The sequence below is a fragment of the Symsagittifera roscoffensis genome, chromosome 1 (assembly GCF_963678635.1).
Source record: "Symsagittifera roscoffensis chromosome 1, txSymRosc1.1, whole genome shotgun sequence".
NCBI lineage: Eukaryota > Metazoa > Xenacoelomorpha > Acoela > Convolutidae > Symsagittifera > Symsagittifera roscoffensis.
The window spans coordinates 60,429,763-60,457,291 of NC_087062.1; the positions used below are offsets into that span (position 1 = coordinate 60,429,763).

Sequence of the window (27,529 nt, forward strand, 5' to 3'; positions counted from 1 at the left end):
TAACGACACCTCTAGGGCTCCGTTTACCCTGGAGAACAGGTGGCATTTTTTGTTGATTTGTCTTTTGAATGAATTAAAACAAAAAAATATAAACCGAGGCTCGTGGTATTGTGCACGGCCCCACAGAACTCGGAGGTCCCACGTGATCCGATTAAACGAAATGATCCGTAACCTGGTCAGGGGCAATCCAAACGAGTTGCAACTCATGGATCTGAGAAAACACTACGTATGACCGACCATCTGGTGCTTACCAGGGATGGTATACAATTTAACACACGACAGGGAAGGCGGTGGATTAACGACGCCTTTCAAACGAAGAGGAACTCAGGAAGACTGTCTCCATGGCTCGAACCAGTTCGACCGGCATAAGCAGAGTGAGGAGCAATGTGCCTGAGCCACTCGCCAATCGGCTTGGGCCTTTGGCATCGGAAGCCAGTAATGTTACTCCCGCTGCTCCTAGCTCGGACGTAAGAGAAAGATTCGGTACCGCTCCCCTCCTCAAAGGCAGACATTGGAGAGCCGGCTTGAAATACCTAACAACCAGAACCCAACGAGCTCCCAGAATCCAATAAGGAAACGTTCTCCACGGGATTGCCCGACTAAACTCAGTCTCTATCTATCTTAGTAGTCAGTGCCATGATCGCGTTGAGGTAGTTGGAAGCCAACACTGGAACGAGCGAACAGAAATTGACAATACTTACACCTAAGCAGCTAAGCGACGTGAAGTTCAACAACATTTTGGATCGCCTCAAGACCACCTGCAAAGTCCTGAGGATACCCAAAGCCATCGAAAGGAGAGGCAGAGGTTATTGTCTCGATTCCGTGCCGTCATGACGTCGTGGATGTATGAACACGCGAAGCGCCATATGTCTAGGAACAAGGAGGCCTATCAATCTTCCCAGCTGACTATAGGACGAGGTGCCTATGAGAGAGCATTCCTGACGGTTAAAAATGCCGTCACCACAGCTGTGAAACAGGTGCTGGAATGCCTTGTATGACTGCAAACGAGAAAAAGGAGATCTTACGGGTTGACCTGGAGCGGTGTTGCAGAAGGTGCTGGAAGACAGTGAGATGGGCGAACATGAGGCTGAAGCCATGGAAAAGAAAGAGAAGGCGGGACGATGCAGACGTGGGAGGGAACTAAAAGCTTCATTGTCATAGTGTGTGAAAACTTGACCAAGTCAAGGATGATTGATTATTGAAGTCTTCAATTTTTTTGTTTTTCTTAAATCTGGTCATACCAGATATTGAAGCTGTTATAAATTGTTATCTGAGATTGTTGAATTGCAAAGGAAAACTTTGGTTTTTATTACTTTTTTATGCAGGCTTTTAGGTGGGTATAATAAATTATTTAGACCCGAGTGAAGTTCTTATTCTGCACAGGACACATCTTCACTTTGTGGTGACCTGATAAGGTTTGGGTACGCTCGCGCAAGAAGGTTGGAAAACTCATTACCTTTCCTAGCCAAAGAGTTTCTTAGTTTTAATATCTAGCGCAACAGCATGAGTAAACAATTATAGTTTGTGAGTATTTATTTGAATGCCCACAATCAATTGACACAAGATTTTTTTTGGGTTTTATCAAAAATTTTTAGTTGTTGATTTTTCCGTTTTGTTTTAATGAATTATTTTTACACAGTCGCTGTCATAGTTTTGCTGATGCAGTACGTTTAGGCCTCTGCGTTGTTTGCCGGATAATCAACATGCAGCCATGTCTACATGCCGAAGTATCTTCAAGCCGAAGTTGCATGAGAAAAACGTAAGTTACATCAGAGTTACGTAATGATTGCATAACAAGAATGACAATCTGTTATTATTTTGATTACAAAATATTAATTTTTGTCTAGTTGGAATGGTAATTGTGCCATTCCCCCGGTTTGGCACAATCAAATCCGCCGGTGCACGTCAAAAAGAACATTACAGGCGTTAGCACCGATTTGGTGATGAAATTTAGGCTCAAATTGTTCTGGAATTGTGAAATTTCAAAATTTCAATTTAAACTAGACTTCTGAGAAATACGAAAAACGGCCATCTTGTCCGGGAAACACTGAAAAACATCAAAAGTGACACAGAAGAAATTCAGTCGAAAATGTGGTGTAAAAACGGAAGAAAAACGAAATCTCATGTCGTGAGAACAAGACGCGATAAGGTTCTTAATGAAAGAAGATCATTTAGACAGAAAGTCTAGTGGGATCTGAACCCTCCCGTGTCACGAAATCAGAGAGATAACGACGTTTTCTCCGGGAGAGTGCGGGATCAGAGGCCCGGTGACCAGAGACTGTTAGAGAGATTAACAGTGTATTTTAGCTGCTGTAATGCCCCGAACGTAATTCCCTTAATCTCTAATGAATTTAGTAAACAACAAGACGATTAAAATCGAGTAGGGTTAAAGTAACTGACGTCAGCCAGTCGTTAACAGGTACTTTCTCTACACTTATCTTCTGTGTAATGTCTGGGCGAACTAAATTGAGAGTGGAGAAAAAGATTGTGTTCAAAGAAAACAACAATCTGGATATTGGGCAATTGGTATAGGAGCTATGAGAAAATACTAACTGAAACGAGACTTCTTCCATTATTGTATTACTTTGAACTACAAAATCTTTTAATGCTAGTATCAAGCTTGAAAGTCAGTTACAACATCAAACTACCTATAAAATTGAATACGAAAACCAATGAAGATCTTTCATTAACAAGACAAAACGATCTAACATTCATAACAAAAACTCCAACAAGAAATGCTGACAAAAATGTTTGGAATAGAACTTATCAATTAAAGAGCTTAATATAAAAAATGAAATATCGACCTCGAACAAATTGGAAAATTATTCTGGAATTACTTCTACAAAAGTTACTGTGAAGCCAACTTTGTTTCTGTGGACTTTGCAACCCGTTGCAGGAAGTCAGCTCAACCGTCAAGTGATGGATACAAACCCTTATGTAAAAGACAGAAGCCTAAACTCTCTCTCTATCTCTCTTTATTTTATTTTAGTATATTGATGCATAGACTTTACAGTAAATCTTTTAATTTGGGAAAACTCAATAATAAGAATTTTAAATTATTAATTCAAATGTTTTCGCACATTTTGTGCATCATCAGGATTAAATTTTTTTACAATAATTACAAAACAATCAAAGATCTCAAAAAATGTGATTGTTGTTGTAGTTGGTATCATATCAGTTGTGTAAGTATATCTTTTAACGACTCTAAAAAAACCCGATAGTTTCAATGTTTTTTATGCGTTGATGTAAAATCTGTTAAGAAATGCAACAATAGGTAATGATTTATTGATAGAAAATTATGTTAATACAGCCATCCCAAATATCCGAGTACTCATGAGAGTACCAAAAGACTCGGGTGTTTCCTTGACGACAAGTCTATCGGACAAAGAAAAGGACATCTTCTAGAATGCAGAAGATGTTAAAAAATGGCTAAATTTTCGATCGTCTTTCTGTTTTTTTTTGGAGCAACCGAAAAGAAGTGGACGCAAACAGACCAGTTTTTTTGTTCTTTGGCTCCTGAATTCATTGCGTGTGTTGATTCCAGGCCTCTCCCTCTAATTATGCCAAACCCCTAGAGTGAGTAGCTTCTGAGTGTTGACTGTTTGGTCGATAATCTCTGACTTCAGCTCAACAGTACCACTCTCTAACACGCTTACCACACTGAGGTGAAAGTTCAATTGTAAGCTGCGGTCATTTCAGAGTTTATTTCTGAGTTAAAATTAGCAAGATCCGAAACCCAGTATTTGGGATATTTGACAAAATTTTAGTTTGAAAATAACCTTCAAGTTTTTTATTGCTAAGTTTTCGAAGTAAAAAGCGTTTTTGGATTCCCCTGTCTCTTACGGTTGATCCATTCGTTGTTTTTGTAAGCATTCTTCACAATTATTAAACTGTTTGAACAACCGAAAGTGCGTTACTCCCTAGTGGCTTTTAAGTATTTTAAAAATTGTTTTGGTAAACTTGCTAAATAGATTTGTTATGTTTGATGTTTGTGCCGGTTTCGAGAGCACCCTCTGAAGAATTTTAGAGACAGGTCTGTCAAGTGGCTGACTGTGGGGAAGGGTGAAACTGGAACTGTTTTGAAGTGTCTGTTGGTGCACCGCTGGACCTACTGAGCTCTGGTGAGATTGTTCCTTGTTTTTGACTTTTGTAGATCGATTTTAAAATTTTTTTTAAATTGTCTTTTAATTTTTTTTGTATGTGCTGATTTATAAAATTCCCACTAACCACTTATTATGGGTTAGTTCAGCCCCCTAAAGTCCAGTCAAAAGCCATTTTTTACCTTTATGCTGCGTCAAGATGAGGAAAAACAACAAAGAGTGTACAAGCAAAGATTGCCTAAAGCCTCCAGGACTGATATTTTGGATTGGATGTGATTGTTGTTGTAGTTGGTATCATATCAGTTGTGTAAAAATATCTTTTAACGACTCTAAAAAAAAACCGATAGTTTCAATGTTTTTTATGCGTTGATGTAAAATCTGTTAAGAGCTGCAACAATAGGTAATGATTTATTGATAGACAATTATGTTAATACAGCCATCCCAAATATCCGAGTACTCATGAGAGTACCAAAAGACTCGGGTGTTTCCTTGACGACAAGTCTATCGGACAAAGAAAAGGACATCTTCTAGAATGCAGAATATGTTAAAAAATGGCTAAATTTTCGATCGTCTTTCTGTTTTTTTTTGGAGCAACCGAAAAGAAGTGGACGCAAACAGACCAGTTTTTTTGTTCTTTGGCTCCTGAATTCATTGCGTGTGTTGATTCCCGGCCTCTCCCTCTAATTATGCCAAACCCCTAGTGTGAGTAGCTTCTGAGTGTTGACTGTTTGGTCTATAATCTCTGACTTCAGCTCAACAGTACCACTCTCTAACACGCTTACCACACTGAGGTGAAAGTTCAATTGTAAGCTGCGGTCATTTCAGAGTTTATTTCTGAGTTAAAATTAGCAAGATCCGAAACCCAGTATTTGGGATATTTGACAAAATTTTAGTTTGAAAATAACCTTCAAGTATTTTATTGCTAAGTTTTTGAAGTAAAAAGAGTTTTTGGATTCCCCTGTCTCTTACGGTTGATCCATTCGTTGTTTTTGTAAGCATTCTTCACAATCATTAAACTGTTTGAACAACCGAACGTGCGTTACTCCCTAGTGGCTTTTAAGTATTTTATCCTAATTGTTGTGATAAACTTGATAAATAGATTTGTTATGTTTGATATTTGTGCCGGTTTGTGGAGCGCCCATTGAAGAATTTTAGAGACAGGTCTGTCAAGTGGCTGACTGTGGGGAAGGGGGAAACTGGAACTGTTTTGAAGTGTCTGTTGGTGCACCGCTGGACCTACTGAGCTCTGGTGAGATTGTTCCTTGTTTTTGACTTTTCTAGATCGATTTTAAAATTTATTTTTAATTGTCTTTTAATTTTTTTTGTATGTACTGATTTATAAAATTCCCACTAACCACTTATTATGGGTTAGTTCAGTCCCCTAAAATCCTATCAAAAGCCATTTTTTACCTTTATGCTGCGTCAAGATGAGGAAAAACAACAAAGAGTGTACAAGCAAAGATTGCCTAAAACCTTCAGGACTGATAATGTGGATTGGATGTGATTGTTGTTGTAGTTGGTATCATATCAGTTGTGTAAGTATATCTTTTAACGACTCTAAAAAAAACCCGATAGTTTCAATGTTTTTTATGCGTTGATGTAAAATCTGTTAAGAAATGCAACAATAGGTAATGATTTATTGATAGAAAATTATGTTAATACAGCCATCCCAAATATCCGAGTACTCATGAGAGTACCAAAAGACTCGGGTGTTTCCTTGACGACAAGTCTATCGGACAAAGAAAAGGACATCTTCTAGAATGCAGAAGATGTTAAAAAATGGCTAAATTTTCGATCGTCTTTCTGTTTTTTTTTGGAGCAACCGAAAAGAAGTGGACGCAATCAGACCAGTTTTTTTGTTCTTTGGCTCCTGAATTCATTGCGTGTGTTGATTCCAGGCCTCTCCCTCTAATTATGCCAAACCCCTAGAGTGAGTAGCTTCTGAGTGTTGACTGTTTGGTCGATAATCTCTGACTTCAGCTCAACAGTACCACTCTCTAACACGCTTACCACACTGAGGTGAAAGTTCAATTGTAAGCTGCGGTCATTTCAGAGTTTATTTCTGAGTTAAAATTAGCAAGATCCGAAACCCAGTATTTGGGATATTTGACAAAATTTTAGTTTGAAAATAACCTTCAAGTTTTTTATTGCTAAGTTTTCGAAGTAAAAAGCGTTTTTGGATTCCCCTGTCTCTTACGGTTGATCCATTCGTTGTTTTTGTAAGCATTCTTCACAATTATTAAACTGTTTGAACAACCGAAAGTGCGTTACTCCCTAGTGGCTTTTAAGTATTTTAAAAATTGTTTTGGTAAACTTGCTAAATAGATTTGTTATGTTTGATGTTTGTGCCGGTTTCGAGAGTACCCTCTGAAGAATTTTAGAGACAGGTCTGTCAAGTGGCTGACTGTGGGGAAGGGTGAAACTGGAACTGTTTTGAAGTGTCTGTTGGTGCACCGCTGGACCTACTGAGCTCTGGTGAGATTGTTCCTTGTTTTTGACTTTTGTAGATCGATTTTAAAATTTTTTTTAAATTGTCTTTTAATTTTTTTTGTATGTGCTGATTTATAAAATTCCCACTAACCACTTATTATGGGTTAGTTCAGCCCCCTAAAGTCCAGTCAAAAGCCATTTTTTACCTTTATGCTGCGTCAAGATGAGGAAAAACAACAAAGAGTGTACAAGCAAAGATTGCCTAAAGCCTCCAGGACTGATATTTTGGATTGGATGTGATTGTTGTTGTAGTTGGTATCATATCAGTTGTGTAAAAATATCTTTTAACGACTCTAAAAAAACCCGATAGTTTCAATGTTTTTTATGCGTTGATGTAAAATCTGTTAAGAGCTGCAACAATAGGTAATGATTTATTGATAGACAATTATGTTAATACAGCCATATCAAATATCCGAGTACTCATGAGAGTACCAAAAGACTCGGGTGTTTCCTTGACGACGAGTCTATCGGACAAAGAAAAGGACATCTTCTAGAATGCAGAAGATGTTAAAAAATGGCTAAATTTTCGATCGTCTTTCTGTTTTTTTTTGGAGCAACCGAAAAGAAGTGGACGCAAACAGACCAGTTTTTTTGTTCTTTGGCTCCTGAATTCATTGCGTGTGTTGATTCCCGGCCTCTCCCTCTAATTATGCCAAACCCCTAGTGTGAGTAGCTTCTGAGTGTTGACTGTTTGGTCTATAATCTCTGACTTCAGCTCAATAGTACCACTCTCTAACACGCTTACCACACTGAGGTTAAAGTTCAATTGTAAGCTGCGGTCATTTCAGAGTTTATTTCTGAGTTAAAATTAGCAAGATCCGAAACCCAGTATTTGGGATATTTGACAAAATTTTAGTTTGAAAATAACCTTCAAGTATTTTATTGCTAAGTTTTTGAAGTAAAAAGAGTTTTTGGATTCCCCTGTCTCTTACGGTTGATCCATTCGTTGTTTTTGTAAGCATTCTTCACAATCATTAAACTGTTTGAACAACCGAACGTGCGTTACTCCCTAGTGGCTTTTAAGTATTTTATCCTAATTGTTGTGATAAACTTGATAAATAGATTTGTTATGTTTGATATTTGTGCCGGTTTGTGGAGCGCCCATTGAAGAATTTTAGAGACAGGTCTGTCAAGTGGCTGACTGTGGGGAAGGGGGAAACTGGAACTGTTTTGAAGTGTCTGTTGGTGCACCGCTGGACCTACTGAGCTCTGGTGAGATTGTTCCTTGTTTTTGACTTTTCTAGATCGATTTTAAAATTTATTTTTAATTGTCTTTTAATTTTTTTTGTATGTACTGATTTATAAAATTCCCACTAACCACTTATTATGGGTTAGTTCAGTCCCCTAAAATCCTATCAAAAGCCATTTTTTACCTTTATGCTGCGTCAAGATGAGGAAAAACAACAAAGAGTGTACAAGCAAAGATTGCCTAAAACCTTCAGGACTGATAATGTGGATTGGATGTGATTGTTGTTGTAGTTGGTATCATATCAGTTGTGTCAGTATATCTATTAGCGACTTTAAAAAAAACCCGATAGTTTCAATGTTTTTTATGCGTTGATGTAAAATCTGTTAAGAAATGCAAAAACAGGTATTGATTTATTGATAGACAATTATGTTAATACAGCCATCCCAAATATCCGAGTACTCATGAGAGTACCAAAAGACTCGGGTGTTTCCTTGACGACAAGTCTATCGGTCAAAGAAAAGGACATCTTCTACAATGCAGAAGATGTTAAAAAATGGCTAAATTTTCGAACGTCTTTCTGTTTTTTTTTTGGAGCAGCCGAAAAGAAGTGGACGCAAACAGACCACAAGCATGAGCTCTTTGATAACTAAAAAATTCAAGAGAATGACGTGTCACATCCAAAACCCCATCTTCAAATTTCAAGCCCGCCTCTGAGTGACCTCGAGCAGAGATTAAATCTAATAAGTAGTAAGCTTGATGAAGGAATTTTAAAGGGAAGGATAACGCTTGCTGCTTCGGATGACAAAATTGTTCCTTTTTCAACTGATAACTATCAAAAAATGTTGTCTAAGCACCCTCAGCGAGCCGACTTTGCAGCTCTAAATCCAGAAAATTTAGATCGTTTTTTCGTAACCGAATTTGACCTATACAAAGCAAAAATGTCGATTCCAAACCGATCAGCAGCAGGTCCTGATGAAAAATATCCTCAATTTTTTAAAGACCTTGTTAGTAAATTGAATGGCAGTGCAGAATCTAATTTTCTGAAATCGCTTACTAAGCTGATAAACCTCATTGGAGATGGCAAAATACCCGAACCCCTAAGACCTTTCTTTTGTAGCGCTCAGCTTATCGCCCTCATAAAGATAGGTGGAAGGTTGGGATCGATTGGCATTGGCAACACGCTGAGACGTATCGCGTCTAAATTCGCTGGAAGAAAGGCCCTCTCCGAGCGACAAAAAAATTTGGGAAACGTACAGGTAGCATGCAGTACTAAATCAGGAGCAGAAATAGCTGAACACTCGTTTCGAAACCTAACTGAGCGAGACGAGAACCCAAAATGCACTGTTCTTTTAAAACTCCTTAAACTCTCTAAATCGAGAAACAATGCTGAATGATGCTTTTTGAAGTCGTCTCGAATTGTAAAAACACACCCATTGCACGTATAGTAAACCTAGTTTATTTTTTAGTTACCTAGATGGCAGATAATGTGATTGAGGTTGATAATCACCCTGTAAGAAGTGTGGATGTTGCTGATGATCGGATTGGATATCGTGTAAATACATCATCAACAAATGCAATTAATAAGTTTTTCAGTGTGCAGTACACGAATAATCGCAAATCAGATATCCGAAAATGCATTCAGTGTGCTGATTTAATTGATAAGTGATAAGGAGTTCTTTCTGATGAGAAGTTTTTTTCCTGTCTTCGTTTTTATTTCAGAGCTGCCTCAGTCGGATAGACCAAAAATTTTTATTTCAGAACCGTCTCAGTCGGATAGACCAAAAATTTTTATTTCAGAGCCGCCTCAGCCGGATAGACCTAAAAAATTTATTTCAGGACCGTCCCAGTCGAAGTGACAAAAAAAAACATTTCTTTCAGAGCCGAGCTGATAAATATTTGTAGTCAATTCCAATTCCTGTAATCGGAATTGAAGCAAATCCAACTCCTAGTTAGAGAAAGGGAAAAAGTTTAATTTTAAACACCTCAAATGAGATAAATAAGTTTTCAAAGTAAAACTATAATGTTCACTGTCTATGAAGGATTTTCACCAACCACGTTCTAGTTTGTAGATCCTTGAGATACGAGCAGTTGTATAGCAGGTGGTTGTAGTTATCAGCTGTAGAGTCACAAAATTTACAATCACATGAGCAGTCCGGTTTGTAGCAGCGTTCAGTCTTACAAATCGCGTTATGTAGGCCGTTGTTATAGTAGCTGGCTATGGTTCTGTGCGTTTCCTCAGTTGATTTTTCGAAGTTCAGAAAGTCGTTTTCAAAAATGTGGGGTAGCAGTCGGCTAGTAGACGCATATTTGGACAACCCAGACCAGCGTTTCCAGAAGTACCCTGCAACTGGTTCCGCGTGCTCTAAACTGTCTGTAAAAATGCTGCAACCGTAAGCAACCGAGGGCAGAATAACACTCATGAATAGTCTGTGTGCATGCTGGAGCTGTAGTTTTTGAATATTGACTTTTGCAAACAAGGCGTTGAAGTTGTTTATACCTTTTTTCGTCTTTCATTCAAGTGGGCAGTTTTCTTGTTGGTGGCCGTCAGAATAACCCCCAAGTATTCGAAGGAGTTGGTGAATTCAAAGTCTTCCCCCATGTAGTAGATGCGATCTGTACTCTTCAATCTGCCTCCGCGGCGAAATTTTATGAATTTGTCTTACCTACATTAACGTTCATGTTGTTGTTTTTACAGTAAAAATCGAGCCTGTAAAGTTCCAACTGGATGTCAAACGGGGATGATGAAGTGATTACTACATTGTCTGCATAGAATATGCAGAAATACTTACACTGAACAAAAATTTCTGCCAAATCAGCAATAAACAGGGAAAACAAAAGAGGAGAGAGTTTGTCTCCTTGTGGTAGACCAAGCCGCTGGAGTATCGGGGAAGATAGATAACCATCATTAACAACATGTACCATATTAAGACGTAGGATATCATGTAGGACGAGCAGAAAATTGTTGGATACTCCCATCTTCGCCAATTTTTGTAATAAAGTAGAGCGATCAATGCTGAATGTGTCGAAAGCCTTACAGAAATCGATGAAGCACGCATAGAGGTGGCCAATTGTTTCGATTGATGTGTCAATGTTCTCCCTGAGAACGCTAATAGCTTGAATGGTTGATCTACTTCTACGGAAGCCATACTGGACGTCAGGAAATTTTCCATGCTGTTCGCACCATGTAGCTAGCCGGTTGTGGAGTATCGATTTATAACATTTATATATACAGTTTAAGAGGGCTATGCCCCGGTAGCAATCCGGATCTTTTTTGCTGCCTTTTCCTTTTTAAAGCGGTATCAGATTTGACACTCGCCAGGCATCGGGAATGGCTTTTGAGTCAAAACAGACCTGGAACAGCGTAAAAATATGCAAATACAGGAGACCAAAACTTTGTTTCAAAAAATCACCGGTAATCATATCAGGTCCTGGAGCTTTGTTGTTGGCTTGTCTTGATATTGCTTGCGTAACTTCTGGCAGAGAAATTGGGCGGTCCAGGGCGTCGTAGTAGTCGCATGAACTGGGTTCTTCTGGGAAGCTAACGTCTTTCTCGCCTTGGAATAAGGCTTCAAAATGAGTAATCCACAAGTCTTGTTGTACTTGAGATGGCATGTTGGGGCGTTTCTTGCTACTCAAAATGCTCCAAAATTTGGATCGGTCAGCTTCTGCAGTGATAATAATAGTTTCTTCGCAATCTTTCTCGTATGCTGTGCGTTTTTTTTCTGCATAGCCTTGAAAGACCGTTTCGCTTGAGAGTAGCTCCCCAAACTGCCTTCCCCGGTATTTGTTAGGTACCATTGTAGTTTTAAAGGTTTGTGCGCTTGGTAGCAGTGCCTGTCGAACCACGGCTTTGAATGTCTCTTCTCGCGTGGTCTCGAGATGTTGTAGCTTAATTTAAGGAAATGAGAGTAGCAATTATTTGAATCTGACAAGTTGTCATACATGACAAGTTGATGCTGTTCGTAGGTGTTAGGGTCGAAGAGAAGGGCGTGTTGTTTCTTCTTGTCGACTTTCCCAGCATGAAAAATTATTCTGCAGGAAACAATCTGATGTTTTGTCTGAAACATCTGTTGCGTAGCCGGAATTGTTGCTGTTATATTTTTTGCAAAGAAAAGATCAATCGTACTCGAGCAGTTGTGGGAATAATAAGTGCGATTTTCTGGAGATTTGATGCAGTGAAGGACAGCAAATTGTAGATTTTCACATAGGATCTCACCCCGTACGTGATCACCATCAATGCGACAGTTGAAATCGCCACCGAGTAGGATTTTTGCACAGGTGGGCACTGTGTCCAGGAATTGACAGATGTCAAGAAGAATATCATCAACGCAGGTATTCGGTGGGTAGTAGCAAACAACGATGGTAAGTAAGTTAACAGATACACACAGAATATTTTCATTTCTATAGACTTCGGTGCTTCTGCAGTCTAGGCTCTTGCTGACGCAAATAGATAAGCCTCCCATAGGCCGTCCTCTCTGTGGCTTCACGACTTCGGCAAAGTAACAGTAAAAACCTGGTAAAACGCAAGGGATGTCATCTGTAGCTAGCGTTTCTGTTAGTAGTAATATATCCGTGTCGAGTTCATTGTTTGTCAGTAGTGCAATGTTTGTCTTAACACCTTCTATGTTCCGCAGAATTACTTTCAGCTCTTCTGTGTTAAGTTTCATTGACTGCTGTAGTCATAGTGAAACCACCATATTGTTTCTGATAATCCATGTTTTTTCCGAGTCAGTCTCTCGCTGGCTTCTCGTTCTCAGCTCTTGTCGTAGCTCAGACTGCTGTGCTTGTTCGGCCTTTGTATAGTCAGGGTTGATAAATACTCCCTTAAATTCATCACAATCTTTCAATTTTTTGCTACTTTTCGGTAGTTTTAGACGTTTTATGGCGTCTTTGAACGTAATGATGAGGAGCGGATTCGCATTGGCGTTGTTTTTGTTCTTGATTCGGCGTGTTGTAAAATCGTCTTCTTTAAGTGTGACAGAAACCGCACTAGCTAGATCTGTTAGCATCTCTTTGTCGGTTTGATCTTTGTCGGCTTTCAAACCATGGATAACAAGGTTGTTTGATTTTTCCATTCGTTGTTTTTCTTCCGCTTTAACTTGTTCAACAATGGTGGCGCAGAGACTGCTGTTTTCCATGTTCTTCGTCATTTCGGCGTAAGTGGGTTCAGTTTTTGTTTTATGATGTACTTCCAGTTCTGCTAGTCTTTTTGTGGCACTAAAACCACAAAGAAAGTCTGCTTTTTCTAGAGTTGCAACGGCGATAGATTTTGGCAATGAAACTGTTGTCCATATATCACAGCCGTCGCTGGAGCACCCTATTTCTTTCTTTATGTAGTTGTTGGATTCTCGTCTTGTAATCATTGTCCCAGATGCTGGTGATGATCAAAATCAATCGTACTAAGACTTATCTATTTAATAAGTTTATCGCAATTCCTAGTGAGATTTCTCAGTTCCAATTCCGAAAAAAATCAAGGAAATGAATTGCCTGTAGTAGACTCTTTAGCTCGTTGAAGGATTAGTGCCGGGTCTGTTTGTTACCATGGTACGGCTGCCGAAGAGCGAAAAAATGACAAGTATGACTTAGTAGATCATGGGTTTCCTTATCAACCGCTAGCTTTTGAGATTCAGGGCGCGGCCGGCCCCAGCATAAATTTTTTTGAGCAAGCTTTGTAAGAATCTAAGCATATGCTTTGAGGAACCCAGAGCAGGCAGCTTTTTAAAACAGAGAATCTCCCTGGCAATACAGATTGCGAACGCTGATTGCGTACTCAGAACAATAAATGACAAAATAACTTTCGACGCAATTTTTTATGTGTAACACTTGTACATTATATTTTCTCGTGTCGAGTTGCGTGTTCTGATTGAAGAAACGTAACCCGTATCGATTTTAATTGTAAGGACTTCAACACTTGTCATCTTCTTGTCATATCTAGAAAGTTCAAGTATTTTGACTGGAATACGTGATGAAGGGACTCCTGACTGTAACCTCGGTTACTATGATACTTTTGACCTTCTGATTACCTAAAAATTTGGCTTAGAGCATCGCTTTAACTGTTGTAGCTTTGAAAGGACCATTGATAATTTCTATTGGGCTTATAAAGGATCTGAACAATCAGTTTAATTCTCTGATATCCGTCTTTTGTGTTTTCACTTTTGAATATCATTTCAGTCCAAAACGATATGATGAGGTTTTCCAGAACGAAAATTTCTGAATTACCATTATGAAATGTTACGACGCGAGTAATAAACAAAGTAGTCATGGAAATGGATACCCCTGAATTACAATATAGTGGTTGCTATATCGAAGAATTTCAAGATTCACAAGCTTGTGAGCCTTCATTGCAATGCGGGTGGACAGGTTGTTATCAGACGTTCGAGAGCATGGACCGACTAACTTTGCATCTGACGAATGTTCATTTGTTTGCCAGCCATCATTGCGATCAACCTCTTCACTGTTTTTGGCAGGGATGTGACAATTTTGATGCTCAAAATCACAATCATCTCACAGTTCACGTTCTCTACCACGCTTACCACACTGAGCTGAAAGTGAGTCATAATAATGGAAAATTTTTTATTAGCTGTTCCAATAGTACAATAATATTCCACTTGCGATAGCACATCGTGGTAATGGGGTATTAAATGTCTAAATCTGAGCAGGTCGGCATACCACTCGAGGTTTTGACGAGAAAAGCGCCTGAGATGTGTAATTTTTCAAAAAAAAACTCCACTTTGATAATAACAGGTACAATAATCGCGAGCGGAAAATGCCTGGTTAATGGGGTTTGGCTTATACCTGTAAATGTTTGCTCTTTTCTCTCCAACTACTTGGCTGATTTTCAAAACAGTGATATCAATGGAAACATTGGCTACTTCGAAAACTATCGTGCTACTTAAGAGATAGAGAGTTCAATCGCAAGCACATGTTATGGTGATCTCTCTGCATATAAGTAGCTCTGATAGAAAAAAGTTATGGTGTTAGTAATGTCCAATTTTGATGTTTTGACCATTTTTGTAAACGTTTTTTACTTCATTCGAAAATTACCTCGGCAAATCTAAGATTTAGGAGGATTCAAAAGAAAGAACTGGTGGCGAGAGTTTTCCTAAATTTTAAAATTTTGACAGTTTTTTGTAAACTTTGGCTTTTCTCGAAAACTACCCTTTCATATCCGAGATTGAGGGCTCAATCGAGGTACAAATTGTGCGAATATTTTCTGCGCTAGCGGCTATGCCCCAATATTGAAGAAAAAAAATTGAAATGTTTGTCTTGTTCCAACCATTTGGAAAAATGGGGAGGAACTTTGTATTCGAGTGTTTTATTTTTTTTTGCTTTCCACTCAAACTTAGGTACCACAAATAATTATAGGAACGGAGCGAGAATCTTATTGAAGCCCTTTAAGTCGTGATTGGAACGACATTCAAAAAATTTTCATAAAGTTGTCCCAGCATTGAGAAAAACAGGTTTAAAATTTTTAAATTTAAATTTGAGCGAGCAGGCTTACAATAGGTTATTTTTTGCTTCATTTAGGCCCTGAAAACTTAGTTTCTCTCAAAAATAAATTGTTTCATGAGTTTTGTTTAGCGCCATTAAGAAATTAACATTTTAAAATATCAAAAATTTTCTGCACACATTTTTTTTGAATTTTTAAACCCTTGCGATTAGCAAGGGTATTGCAATCGTGTACAAGACTTTTTTCCCGTTAGCAACTTTGTCCACAGAACTCATCGACTCACTAATCCACTCATAATTTCACTGAAGTTGATTAGTGTCTGAGGATTTGCGACTGAATCGAAATTTGCCTTTTACATTGGTTGTAATTTTAGTAATCGGATATGTAAAAATTTCGGTTTTTTCAATTTTTTTTGTGTCTTTTTTCGACTTAGTCGGTTTCGGCTTTTTTTTTATGTCTACTTAGTGGCTCTTTATTGCATCGTTTGATGGCCGAGAAAAGTTTTGTGTGCGTGTGTGTTCTGAAGGGAAGGTGGACTCATATATTTTTTTAAAGATTTATTATGATTTTTTTTTGGCATGAAGGGCTTCTACTGAGGTTTTTTGTGTTTTTTTTACAGCGTGGTCAGTTTTGTTGGGATGCCAGTGTTGCATTCTATTGTCTTGGCATGTTTTGCATTATTGTCTTTGCATTCTTGGCAAGTGATGCGAAGGTAGAAGCAAGTGATGGCGTAAGTTAAGGATTTTTTCGCGCTTATGTTTTCCTCAAAAAATCTACAGCTGTAAGTCTGTGGAATCATCTTCGAGCCTTTTCAATTGATCTTTTATCGTTAATTATAAACTAGCGTTTAACGCACCTCCGGTGCTTCGAATTTTTTAGACAGCTCATGAAAAACCGCATATATTGGAAACAAAATCTGCTAACTTTTAGTGTACTCTGACTGCACCCAATTACAGGGTTGGTAATTTCAAACTTTTAAATTTTTTTCATTCCCATTTTGAAAAACCATAAAAGCGTCATCTTGAAAACTTGATGGGCCTCTGGAGGAATTTTGAGGCCAGATTTGCAACCACCGAGAGACCCCTGATAGCACCCTACTATACGGTTGGGAATTTCAAATTTCGTGAACTTTTTCAAACTTAAGATTCCCGACAAAAATTGAATATATCTTGAAATTTTGCTTTGTTGGCAATGTAGAAGGATTATAAGAACAGATTCGTTTGGTTGCACATCATCAATTTGAGCATTTTCATATTATTTGAATCTGCCGATTGCAACATCGGCCAGGAGGTGGCGCTGAAATAAATGAACCATTGGCAAGTAGCTTTGGGCAATTAAGACTGTTTTACTTGTAAAGAAGCCTTGAACTTTTTCACAGGTCGGCGACACGTTCTTGCCATTGATACGCTGTTGACGCAGCATCGAAGAAAAGAATTGCGAGCTGGATTGTTTAGCTTGTCATACTTGACAGCAGTAAGAACACAGTCATGTTTTGTTGTTTGATCGTCATTTTCCAAGATTGTCAACTCAAGAAGAGACAAAGCGTACCTTTTTCAAGTACGAACCAGGTCTCGGTTATGGAAATAAGATCAGATTGACCAGCATGTCTGCGTTACTAAAACTTTGTCTTCTTTGAGCTGTAGCAGACGAAGTCCATTATAAAAGAACTGGCGTGTGTAACGAACCTCTGGTGCTTTGAATTTTTGGCTACTCATGATAAACCGCATATATTCGAAACGAGAACTGCAGCCTTTTGGTGTACTCCGACAACACCCAATTACAGGGTTGGTAATTTCAAATTTTAAAAACCAAGAAAGCCTCATATCTCGAAAACTTAATGGACCTCTGGAGATATTTGGAGGCCTGATTTGTAACCACTGAGAGGAACCGGAGAGCACCCTACTATACGGTTGGGAATTTCAAATTTAGTGAATTTTTTTAAACTAAAGATTTACGAAAAAAAATTGAATATATCATAAAAAACCACCCTATCTCGGAAACTAAAAGGATTTGAGCATTCATATTTAGAGGCAAGAATTGAGACGCCGTGGTATACGCTGACAATAAGGTTGTTTTCATCAAGTTGGTAGTTTCAAATTTTGCAAGTTTCTTTGTAGATAATATCTTGGAGAAACTTTGAAAAAAAAAATCAGAAAAGCGTCATATCTCGAAAACTACAAAGAATTGAGCTGTCATATTTGGAGGCTAGATTCGGAATCCTTGAGAGTAATCTGGCAGAACCCAATTACAGGGTTGGGGATTTCAGGTTTTGCGAAAAAAAAATTATAGAATTTTTCCGAAAGTTTTTGATAAATCACAAGAAACGTCATGTCTCGAAAACTACAAAGAATTGAGCAGTCATATTTGGAGGCTAGACTCGGAATCCTTGAGAGTACTCTGACAGTACCCAACTACAGGGTTGGGAACTTCATGTTTTGTAAATTATTTTGTTGCTCGAAATTTCTGAAAGTTTTTGAAAAAATCACAAAAAACGTCATATCTCGAAAACTACAAGGATTTGAGCAAATATATTTGGAGGCAAGATTCGCAATGCTTGAGAGTACTCTGAGAGGACCTAACTACAGGGTTGGGAATTTGAGATTTTTAGAAAATGATAATATTTTAATTTTTCTGAAAATTTTTGAAAAAATCACAAAAAAACGTCATATCTCGAAAACTACAGAATTGAGCAGTCATATTTGGAGGCAAGATTGGCAATCCATGATAGTATTCTGACAGTACCCAACTACAGGGTTGGGAACTTCAAGTTTTGTAAATTATTTTGTTATTTGAAATTTTTGAAAAAATCTCAAAAATCGACTTTTCTCGTTAACTAAAATGATTCGGGCATTCAACATTGGAGGCCAAATTTGTAACCCCTAATTCGATATTGGGCTGCTTAATTTAAACTCGGCAAAAATAATCACTAAAATCAAATTCGAAAATCGAAAAAAAATCTTAACCATTGCAATAAACGATATAGATTAAACATACAAAAACAATACGTTGAAAAAGCTTAAACAGGGCGAGATAGTGAAGCCCGCATTTAAATATATTATAGATTTTTAAAAAACACTGGCCTCATTTTGTATGACTAATGGACAGCATGGCAATCTTGTCACTTGACTATAATCTCTGATCAACAGAATAGCTATTTAGTTCAACATTATTGCAGCCAATCGTATCTATTTCGCGAAATTGAATTTCAACATCTCCACGGACAAAATAGGAGGAGAATCAGAACAGATCCTGGAGAAACTCCCATGTGGGACCTCTGGCCAATGAGTAATTACACAGTTGGTCATAGCACATTGACTCCTGTCAGAAAGATAGCGGGAAAACCAATTGAGAATAGCGCCCCTTCTACATTACAGTTCAAGTTCACTTGAGAGAAGCGCGTAATCAATTGTTCCGAATGCTTTCTTCAGATCTTTAAGTTGCATCGAATATCTTTAATACTACAGAATCTGATTTTTTTAATTTTCGGTTTTCATTGATGGTTGCGAAATATTGTCATAAACCAATTTGCCTCGCATAAAGCAGGTCAAATTTGTCAAACTATTTATATAAGCAAGAATGCAAAATATTTTCAAACATTTAACTGCACTTTTGTAACAAAGCAAGTGGCTTCTAATTGTTAGAATCTAACCTGCTTCTAGATTTTTGAAAAGAACGCCTTTCTCAGGAGTTTGCAAAGAGTATACCCGTTACAAAGTTAAGATTTATCAATTTCAATATAGAGCATTGATAAAGGCATTTTTATCAGCAATATGCTGCTAATTGCGTCAGTTCCCGAGGTATTTTAGCTAGTTGATTAAAAATTGCATTGAGAAGTTATTAAAGGTGCATTTGAACAATACATTGGTTTAACAACATTTTCTCTCGACTTATTCGGTTTGGTTTCTGCAATACAAGCAACAATTTTTTCTCCTACTGTCGAAAAATGTCATTCAGCTGACTTTTAGCGATACCTAAAGGTTCGGTTTATGTAAATTGAATTTTTTATGTTAACTTCATCCTTTTTCTTTTTGAGTTTAATTACATTAAGGGTTTTCACATGTTTGTTGGCTATGTTGGAGTTTTTTACCTTGTTTTTATATTCTAATGAATTTGATTTTAGCTCATGCTCGAATTGATAGAACGAGAATCTAGAGGCAACTCAAATTGCTATATTAATTGTTTGCTAACAAAATTTTATACGCCGATTTGAGTTTTTTGATACAGATTGATGCAAGTAGCAGTACTAGAAGTTTTTCCGATCTTTCCTGGCCGCCAGTTCGTTGTTAGCAAATCATCTAATCATTAGTCTTTAAACGGTGGGACCTATGGGAGTTCACCCCTTGAACAACTTGTTCTGACATTTTATTTTCGGCGATTTTGTTGGAGGCTTTTTACAACATCAGCACGCTTGTACTGGGTCAATAATTTTTTTTTTCAAAATTTTTATCTGATACAATCATAGGAACAATCAGAGGAACAACATACTTAACTATGCTAATTTTATATCTGAAAAATGTTTGTTTCAATAAAGTGTTCTAATTTAGTTCTATGATTGAAAAAAAAATTAATAATACTCTTGTGTTTTGAATGTTCACAGGCTTGTGCAACAAAAGCTATTGAGAAATCGCAGTCAAATCCTCCTCAGTGTCAGCTGATAGCATATTGCTCCAGTCTTCCCGATTTGCCTCCAAATGGGTTCACATGCATGTTGGATCACGGAAGATGCATGGAAACGTTCTACAGCTTCCACAGTTTTCATATACACGTCAAAAATCACGTTTACTCCTCGGCTTTAACAGAAAGAAAATGTACTTGGCTTGGCTGCAACCGAACTGCTCTTTTCAAGGTAATCTTTGAGTGGAATGCCGAACCTTGACTTATCTGAACTTAATATCATCCAGCAAGAATATGTGGTACTAGAAGGACAGTTGGGTCCCTAAAACTTCGAAAACATGGTTCGCATTTGTTTTCTTGCGTTTTGGAAATTTTCTCATAAATTGCGGGACTCATCTTCCTTACATGCTACTTCCTGGGACCCAACTATTAGAGTTAGCAATGTACTAGTACCACCTAAAACCAGTACCGTACGTACTAGTACATGTACTGGTACCACAAAAAGGACTTCGTTCAGGCTAAAAGAAACATGTTTCGAAAAAATTTACCGAAATCGTCATTTGGATAATTGATTTTATCAACATTATCACGTAGAAAAGAGTGAAAACGCTGAAGAAAACGCGAAAAACAGTTTTTCAATTCCAAGCGTAATCAACGAATACTTCAGTAACGAATAGTATTAAATAAAAACTGACCCCCGTGTTGGCAAGGTACTAGTACCTCTTAACTTTTCTACCGTGCCGTTCTAGTACGTGTACTAGTACAGGTACCATGCCAACTCCACCAGCTATTGTACTTGTACCGAATAGGTCTCATAGGGATCAAGTGTCGTATTATTTTTCAACTGTCGACATTTACGACAGCGGAGCATTGAGTTCTGTTAATTTCGAAACTAATTTAAAAGCTTTATTTGACAGATTAAAGCTTTTGATTAAGTTTCGAAATAAATTGCGTTTCTAGAAAATTTTTGTTGCTTGAAACTATCTGGTGTTGAGAATTTTTTATACGAAACATTTAAGAACTCAAATAGTAAAATCTGATGCCACCCAGGCTCGAACTGGGGACCTTCTGCGTGTTAGGCAGATGTGATAACCACTACACCATGGCACCTCGATTTAAATTTCAGAGATTGTTATCTTCGAATGAATGGTCCAATAGCGTATTTTAGAATTATATACAAAGGGGATACCGCAGGAAATGGGAGAGGAAGGGTATGTTATTAATAAGATCCGAACATTTTAGAGTTTGTCCCTTGTCCCATTTTTTGGCTCTTTTCCAGTTCCCCCCTTTCAAAATACCGAGTTTTATGTTTGTTTTAAGTGTTATTACGTCTAAATGCGTGATGTAACCCTGTAAAGTATGAAGAACAAATCTGTTCAGAATTGTCGATTTGTTCACCACGCCAAATTTCATTGCATTATGACAACGTTAAATAGACTTTTCAAAATTGAATTCGAAAGGAGGGAACTAGAAAAGAGCCAATTTTTTGTCTCCTGCGAACCTCACGAGCATCAATATAACGATTTAACGAGGCTATTTAGAGTAATCTGGCAGAACCCAATTACAGGGTTGGGGATTTCAGCTTTTGCGAAAAAAAATTAATATAAATTTTCGGAAAGTTTTTTTGAAAAAATCACAAGAAACATGTCTCGGGAACTACAAGAACTTGAACAGTCACATTTGGAGGCAAGATTTGCAACTCCTTGGAGTGCCCTGACAGCACCTAACTACAGGGTTGGGAATTTCAAATTTTGAAAAATAATTTGTTATTTGAAATTTTTGAAAAAATCTCAAAAATCGACTTTTCTCGTTAACTAAATTGATTCGGGCATTCAACAATGGAGGCCAAATTCGCAACCCCTAATTCGATATCGGGCTGCTTAATTTAAACTCGGCAAAAATAATCACTAAAATCAAATTCGAAAATCGAAAAAAAGTTCTTAACCATTGCAATATACGATATAGCTTAAACATGCAAAAACAATACGTTGAAAAAGATTAAACATGGCGAGATAGTGAAGCCCGCATTAAATTATATTATAGATTTTTAAAAAAACACTGGCCTCATTTTGTATGACTAATGGACAGCATGGCAATCTTGTTACTTGACTATAATCTCCGATCAACAGAATAGCTATTTAGTTCAACATTATTGCAGCCAATGGTATCTATTTCGCGAAATTGAATTTCAACATCTCCATTGACAAAATAGGAGGAGAATCAGAACAGATCCTGTAGAAACTCCCATGTGGGACCTCTGGCCAATGAGTAATTACACAGTTGGTCATAGCACATTGACTCCTGTCAGAAAGATAGCAGGAAAACCAATTGAGAATAGCGCCCCTTCTACATTACAGTTCGAGTTCACTCGAGAGAAGCGCGTAATCAATTGTTCCGATTGTTTTCTTCAGATCTTTAAGTTGCATCGAATATCTTTAATACTACTGAATCAGATTTTTTAATTTTCGGTTTTCATTGATGGTTGCGAAATTTTGTCATAAACCAATTTGCCTCGCATAAAGCAGGTCAAATTTGTCAAACTATTTATATAAGCAAGAATGCAAAATCTTTTCAAACATTTAACTGCACTTTTGTAACAAAGCAATTGGCTTCTAATTGTTAGAATCTAACCTGCTTCTAGATTTTTGAAAAGAACGCCTTTCTCAGGAGTTTGCAAAGAGTATACCCGTTACAAAGTTAAGATTTATCAATTTCAATATAGAGCATTGATATAGGCATTTTTATCAGCAATATGTTGCTAATTGCGTCAGTTCCCGAGGTATTTTAGCTAGTTGATTAAAAATTGCATTGAGAAGTTAATAAAGGTGCATTTGAACAATATTTTTGTTTAGTTGATTTTAGCTACATTTTTAACAACATTTTCTCTCGACTTATTCGGTTTGGTTTCTGCAATACAAGCAACAATTTTTTCTCCTACTGTCAAAAAATGTCATTCAGCTAAGTTTTAGCGATATTAAAGGTTCGGTTTATGTAAATTGATTTTTTAATGTTAACTTCATCCTTTTTCTTTTTGAGTTTTATTACATTAAGGGTTTTCACATGTTTGTTGGCTGTTGGAGTTTTTTACCTTGTTTTTATATATTAATGAATTTGATTTTAGCTCATGCTCGAATTGATAGAACGAGAATCTAGAGGCAACTTCAATTGCTATATTAATTGTTTGCTAACAAAATTTTATACGCCGATTTGAGTTTTTTGATACAGATTGATGCAAGTAGCAGTACTAGAAGTTTTTCCGATCTTTCCTGGCCGCCAGTTCGTTGTTAGCAAATCATCTAATCATTAGTCTTTACACGGTGGGACCTATGGGAGTTCACCCCTTGAACAACTTGTTCTGACATTTTATTTTCGGCGATTTTGTTGGAGGCTTTTTACAACATCAGCACGCTTGCACTGGGCCAATAATTTTTTTTCAAAATTTTTATCTGATACAATCATGGGAACAATCAGAGGAACAACATACTTAACTATGCTAATTTTATATCTGAAAAATGTTTGTTTCAATAAAGTGTTCTAATTTAGTTCTATGATTGAAAAAAAAATTAATAATACTCTTGTGTTTTGAATGTTCACAGGCTTGTGCAACAAAAGCTATTGAGAAATCGCAGTCAAATCCTCCTCAGTGTCAGCTGATAGCATATTGCTCCAGTCTTCCCGATTTGCCTCCAAATGGGTTCACATGCATGTTGGATCACGGAAGATGCATGGAAACGTTCTACAGCTTCCACAGTTTTCATATACACGTCAAAAATCACGTTTACTCCTCGGCTTTAACAGAAAGAAAATGTACTTGGATTGGCTGCAACCGAACTGCTCTTTTCAAGGTAATCTTTGAGTGGAATGCCGAACCTTGACTTATCTGAACTTAATATCATACAGCAAGAATATGTGGTACTAGAAGGATAGTTGGGTCCCTAAAACTTCGAAAACATGGTTCGCATTTGTTTTCTTGCGTTTTGGAAATTTTCTCATAAATTGCGGGACTCATCTTCCATACATGCTACTTCCTGGAACCCAACTATTAGAGTTAGCAATGTACTAGTACCACCTAAAACCAGTACCGTACGTACTAGTACATGTACTGGTACCACAAAAAGGACTTCGTTCAGGCTAAAAGAAACATGTTTCGAAAAAATTTACCGAAATCGTCATTTGGATAATTGATTTTATCAACATTATCACGTAGAAAAGAGTAAAAACGCTGAAGAAAACGCGAAAAACAGTTTTTCAATTCCAAGCGTAATCAACGAATACTTCAGTAACGAATACTATTAAGTAAAAACTGACCCCCGTGTTGGCAAGGTACTAGTACCTCTTAACTTTTGTACCGTGCCGTACTAGTACCGGTACCATGCCAACTCCACCAGCTATTGTACTTGTACCGAATAGGTCTCATAGGGATAAAGTGTCGTATTGTTTCAACTGTCGACATTTACGACAGCGGAGCATTGAGTTCTGTTCATTTCGAAACTAATTTAAAAGCTTTATTTGACAGATTAAAGCTTTTGATTAAGTTTCGAAATAAATTGCGTTTCTAGAAAATTTTTGTTGCTTGAAATTATCTGGTGTTGAGAATTTTTAATACGAAACAATTAAGAACTCAAATAGTAAAATCTGATGCCACCCAGGCTCGAACTCGGGACCTTCTGCGTGTTAAGCAGATGTGATAACCACTACACCATGGCACCTCGATTTAATTTTCAGAGATTGTTATGTTCGAATGAATGGTCCAATAGCGTATTTTAGAATTATATACAAAGGGGATACCTCAGGAGATGGGAGAGGAAGGGTATGTTGTTAATAAGATCCGAACATTTTAGAGTTTGTCCCTTGTCCCATTTTTTGCCTCCTACGAACCTCACGAGCATCAATTTAACGATGTAACGAGAGTTTTTACAAAGTTAAGAAAGAAAGTCAAATATATTTTTCATCGCCTAATTAGCCTGCATGCCAATTTTTGTAACAATCGAACAAAAAAAGTTATTTGTAAAAATCATCAGGTGTTATAGACGTCTGGCTGAAGCATACGGAATCACGTTCGTGAAGACCACAAAGTTTAGATTTCGACGAGACATATCAGCCGACAGTCTACATACCAAACCAGAGAGGATACGACAGCTCGCAGCTCGAGCGAGATTTTCGAATGTCATTGAGAAAATTGTTGACACGGAAATTTTTTTGTTTCAAAAAGTTTTAAAAAACTAACGGGAAGAAGTTGTGTTATCAAAAATGAAGGCCACTATAAAATCATGTCGGCTATAAATCATGTCGGCTATCCTTCTTATTACATAAGTTGATTTTCAAGACAAATTTATGTTCTGCTTTTTTTTTCTTAATTGCAGTTTTCAATCGCTTTTTTTGGAATGTTTGCTTATCTTGTTGAAAGATCACGTGAGATGGTTTTGTAGCAGTATTTAGACAACCTCGTATTCCTACTCGTCAGTAAGCAGAAAAATACTGCATTAACCAATCAGAATCGAGACAAGGAAGAAATCAATAAATAATAATTATTTAATTCGAAAATTCGCTTTCTCATCTCGATTGTCTAAATACGCGGTTGTCTAAATACAGACCGCACTCCACGTGAGATCTACTGTCAAAGAGGCTGGTGGGGTTGGATAAAAATGTCGAAATTTTCTCCCAAGAATGCAAGAATCACAGTTCCCAAGAATCATATGATCATATAATGATCTCTAATTGTTTCAGACTAAATTCTTTCTTAACAATCATCTCAGAACTCATACCGGTGCCAAGAAGTTTGCTTGTCCACAATGCGGAGCCATGTTCGCAAACATCGAGAAACTCAAAGGCCACTGTGTGCGTCAAATTCTGGACGAAAAATCGAAAATGTACAAATGCACATTCTGCAAGATCGCTTTCGCCTCTTACTCACTTCTCAGGGACCATTTAAGAACACACGTTAAGCTGTACCAATGCTCGAAGTGTGCGCTGCCATTTGCTAAAAAGTCGGCTCTGAGAAACCATTGGAAGTTCAAGCACAGTGAGGAAAGGATGTTTCCTTGCCCAATGGAATTATGCAATTACTCGGCCAAAACAAGAAACGACTTGCTGAAACATTTGAAAAGTCACGAGCAAAAAGAAAAACTATCTTGTGAATTTTGTGACAAAAAATTTAAATCTCAGTTCGGGTTTCGTTATCATATGGAATCAGAGCACAATGTAAAAGCAAGGTCAGAGTATGTGTGTCATCTTTGTGGCCCGGAAACAGTATTTCATCGCGGGGTGTACCTGAGCGGGCATTTAATTAAGAAACACGGCATGCATCGTCCACCTGGGCAGAAGTTTTCGTACATCAAAGCAGACGATGGAAAACTCTATTTAGCGCAAGATGAACTGCATGAAGTTGTTGGATCAACGGAAGTGCAGTCAATGGGCTCGGGAGTTACACCAGAGACTGTGTCTTCAGCTGATACAGACCAGATTTGGGACCAAAATAGCGAAGACATGCCGCTAAACTACGTAATTCATCAGCATAGTTATGGTTTCCCGGGATCAGAAGAGTCGAGCAGCAGTCCAGACTTCTACCGGCAACCGTGCTATGCGTCTACCCCACGAGAGCGATATATTGATTCTGCTGGTTATTGAATTAGAGTTTTTTTTAATCAGTTTTGCCTATATACTCCCTGACTAGTTTTGTATTGCTGGTTGCCTGAAAGTTTTTGGTTAATGAACACCACATCATGCCGTGAAATCAGAAATCGTATATAAAAGTAGCTAATCCACGTTTTTGCTGATATAGAAGTATTAGCTTAAGCCTAACCGCCGAGAGCAGCAGAATCTTTGAACTCCATTCAATGACAAAGAATGATCAAGTGTTTAGAAAAACAGTTTGAGTTACAGTTTTATCTATTACTTTTCAATTTGTTGCAATTTAGTTTCCTTTCTTGTCTTTCGATTTGGCCTAAGTATAGGTAGATGCAATGAGAAGAAGAATCGCACTTCCATTATTTTGGCGGAAGAAATTTACGCTCTCCACAAATAAAGCTCAATCATTAAAGATTCTTTGCAAAATCTTTCATTATTTCATTCAAAATTAGTTCGTGTTTTTGAAGTGTAAAATAACGAAGTGATTTTGACTTATATAGGTCTTAATGATTTTTATTTGTTTTTTTTTCAGAAAAAAAAGGCTTACAAATTGTTCACGCTCAAGTTTGATTTTTCGAGGTTTGACATGATTTCTTTCTAAGTTCACTTCATCTCGTTGGTTTACGCAAGCAAAGCTTGTGTTATAGTATGAACTATCTTTTTTTCCAACGTAAGTCGCAATTATTGTTGCGGTGCAAATATAGTTCGGCAAAATGTGTTCATTTTGAAAGCGTTTATTTTGATCAATAACCAGCTGTTTAGTACAGCCAATGCTAAGGATATTAACACAGACGAATATATTACAAATAGCACTTAAGCTTCAAGGTATCATGGATCTTTAGCGTAGAGGTAGGGAGGGAGACTAGCAACAAAATAAGAGGGTTCGAACCTCGGCAGGGTCGTAAGGTTTTTAATGAACTTTTTTTTTGTATACTAGTTGAAATGTGTGCACTAAAATTTGAGGTATTTCGCCTCATTGTAAAACGAAGGCAAATTTCACTATCGAACAGCAAAAATGGAACAGCCACGAAAAACGCTCATTTTTTTCGCGGTTTGACT

General features: G+C 37.4%; 2 protein-coding genes and 2 non-coding genes across 4 annotated transcripts in view; 1 reads left to right on the forward strand and 3 right to left on the reverse strand.

Moving 5' to 3' along the window:
• The window catches only part of LOC134846666 (uncharacterized), a 214,954-nt gene extending 201,747 nt beyond the window's left edge, over positions 1–13,207 (reverse strand). The window contains exon 1 of the mRNA XM_063864053.1: positions 13,189–13,207. The gene's annotated coding sequence lies outside the window, so the exon portion shown is untranslated. The remainder of the gene's footprint in view (positions 1–13,188) is intronic.
• Positions 13,208–13,953: 746 nt separating this feature from the next.
• LOC134856860 (histone H4 transcription factor-like) lies at positions 13,954–26,766 on the forward strand. The gene is made up of 3 exons (XM_063873152.1): positions 13,954–14,327; positions 19,827–20,075; positions 25,571–26,766. The coding sequence occupies exons 1-3, from the start codon at positions 14,040–14,042 to the stop codon at positions 26,468–26,470; spliced, it is 1,437 nt and encodes a 478-aa protein (XP_063729222.1). The 5' UTR covers positions 13,954–14,039; the 3' UTR covers positions 26,471–26,766.
• Positions 20,881–20,953, reverse strand: Trnav-aac (transfer RNA valine (anticodon AAC)). The gene has a single exon. It is a non-coding gene; the product is annotated as a tRNA-Val (tRNA).
• Trnav-aac (transfer RNA valine (anticodon AAC)) lies at positions 24,480–24,552 on the reverse strand. Its single transcript has one exon. It is a non-coding gene; the product is annotated as a tRNA-Val (tRNA).
• Positions 26,767–27,529: the final 763 nt, after the last annotated feature.

What these genes read in the sequence shown, in the direction of transcription:
- LOC134856860 (XM_063873152.1), top strand. Translation starts at nt 14,040, where the DNA reads ATGGAAATGGATACCCCTGAATTACAATATAGTGGTTGCTATATCGAA. An exon ending in CTTACCACACTGAGCTGAAA is followed by an intron (nt 14,328 to 19,826) that starts GTGAGTCATAAT and finishes GAATGTTCACAG; the next exon opens with GCTTGTGCAACAAAAGCTAT. An exon ending in ACCGAACTGCTCTTTTCAAG is followed by an intron (nt 20,076 to 25,570) that starts GTAATCTTTGAG and finishes TAATTGTTTCAG; the next exon opens with ACTAAATTCTTTCTTAACAA.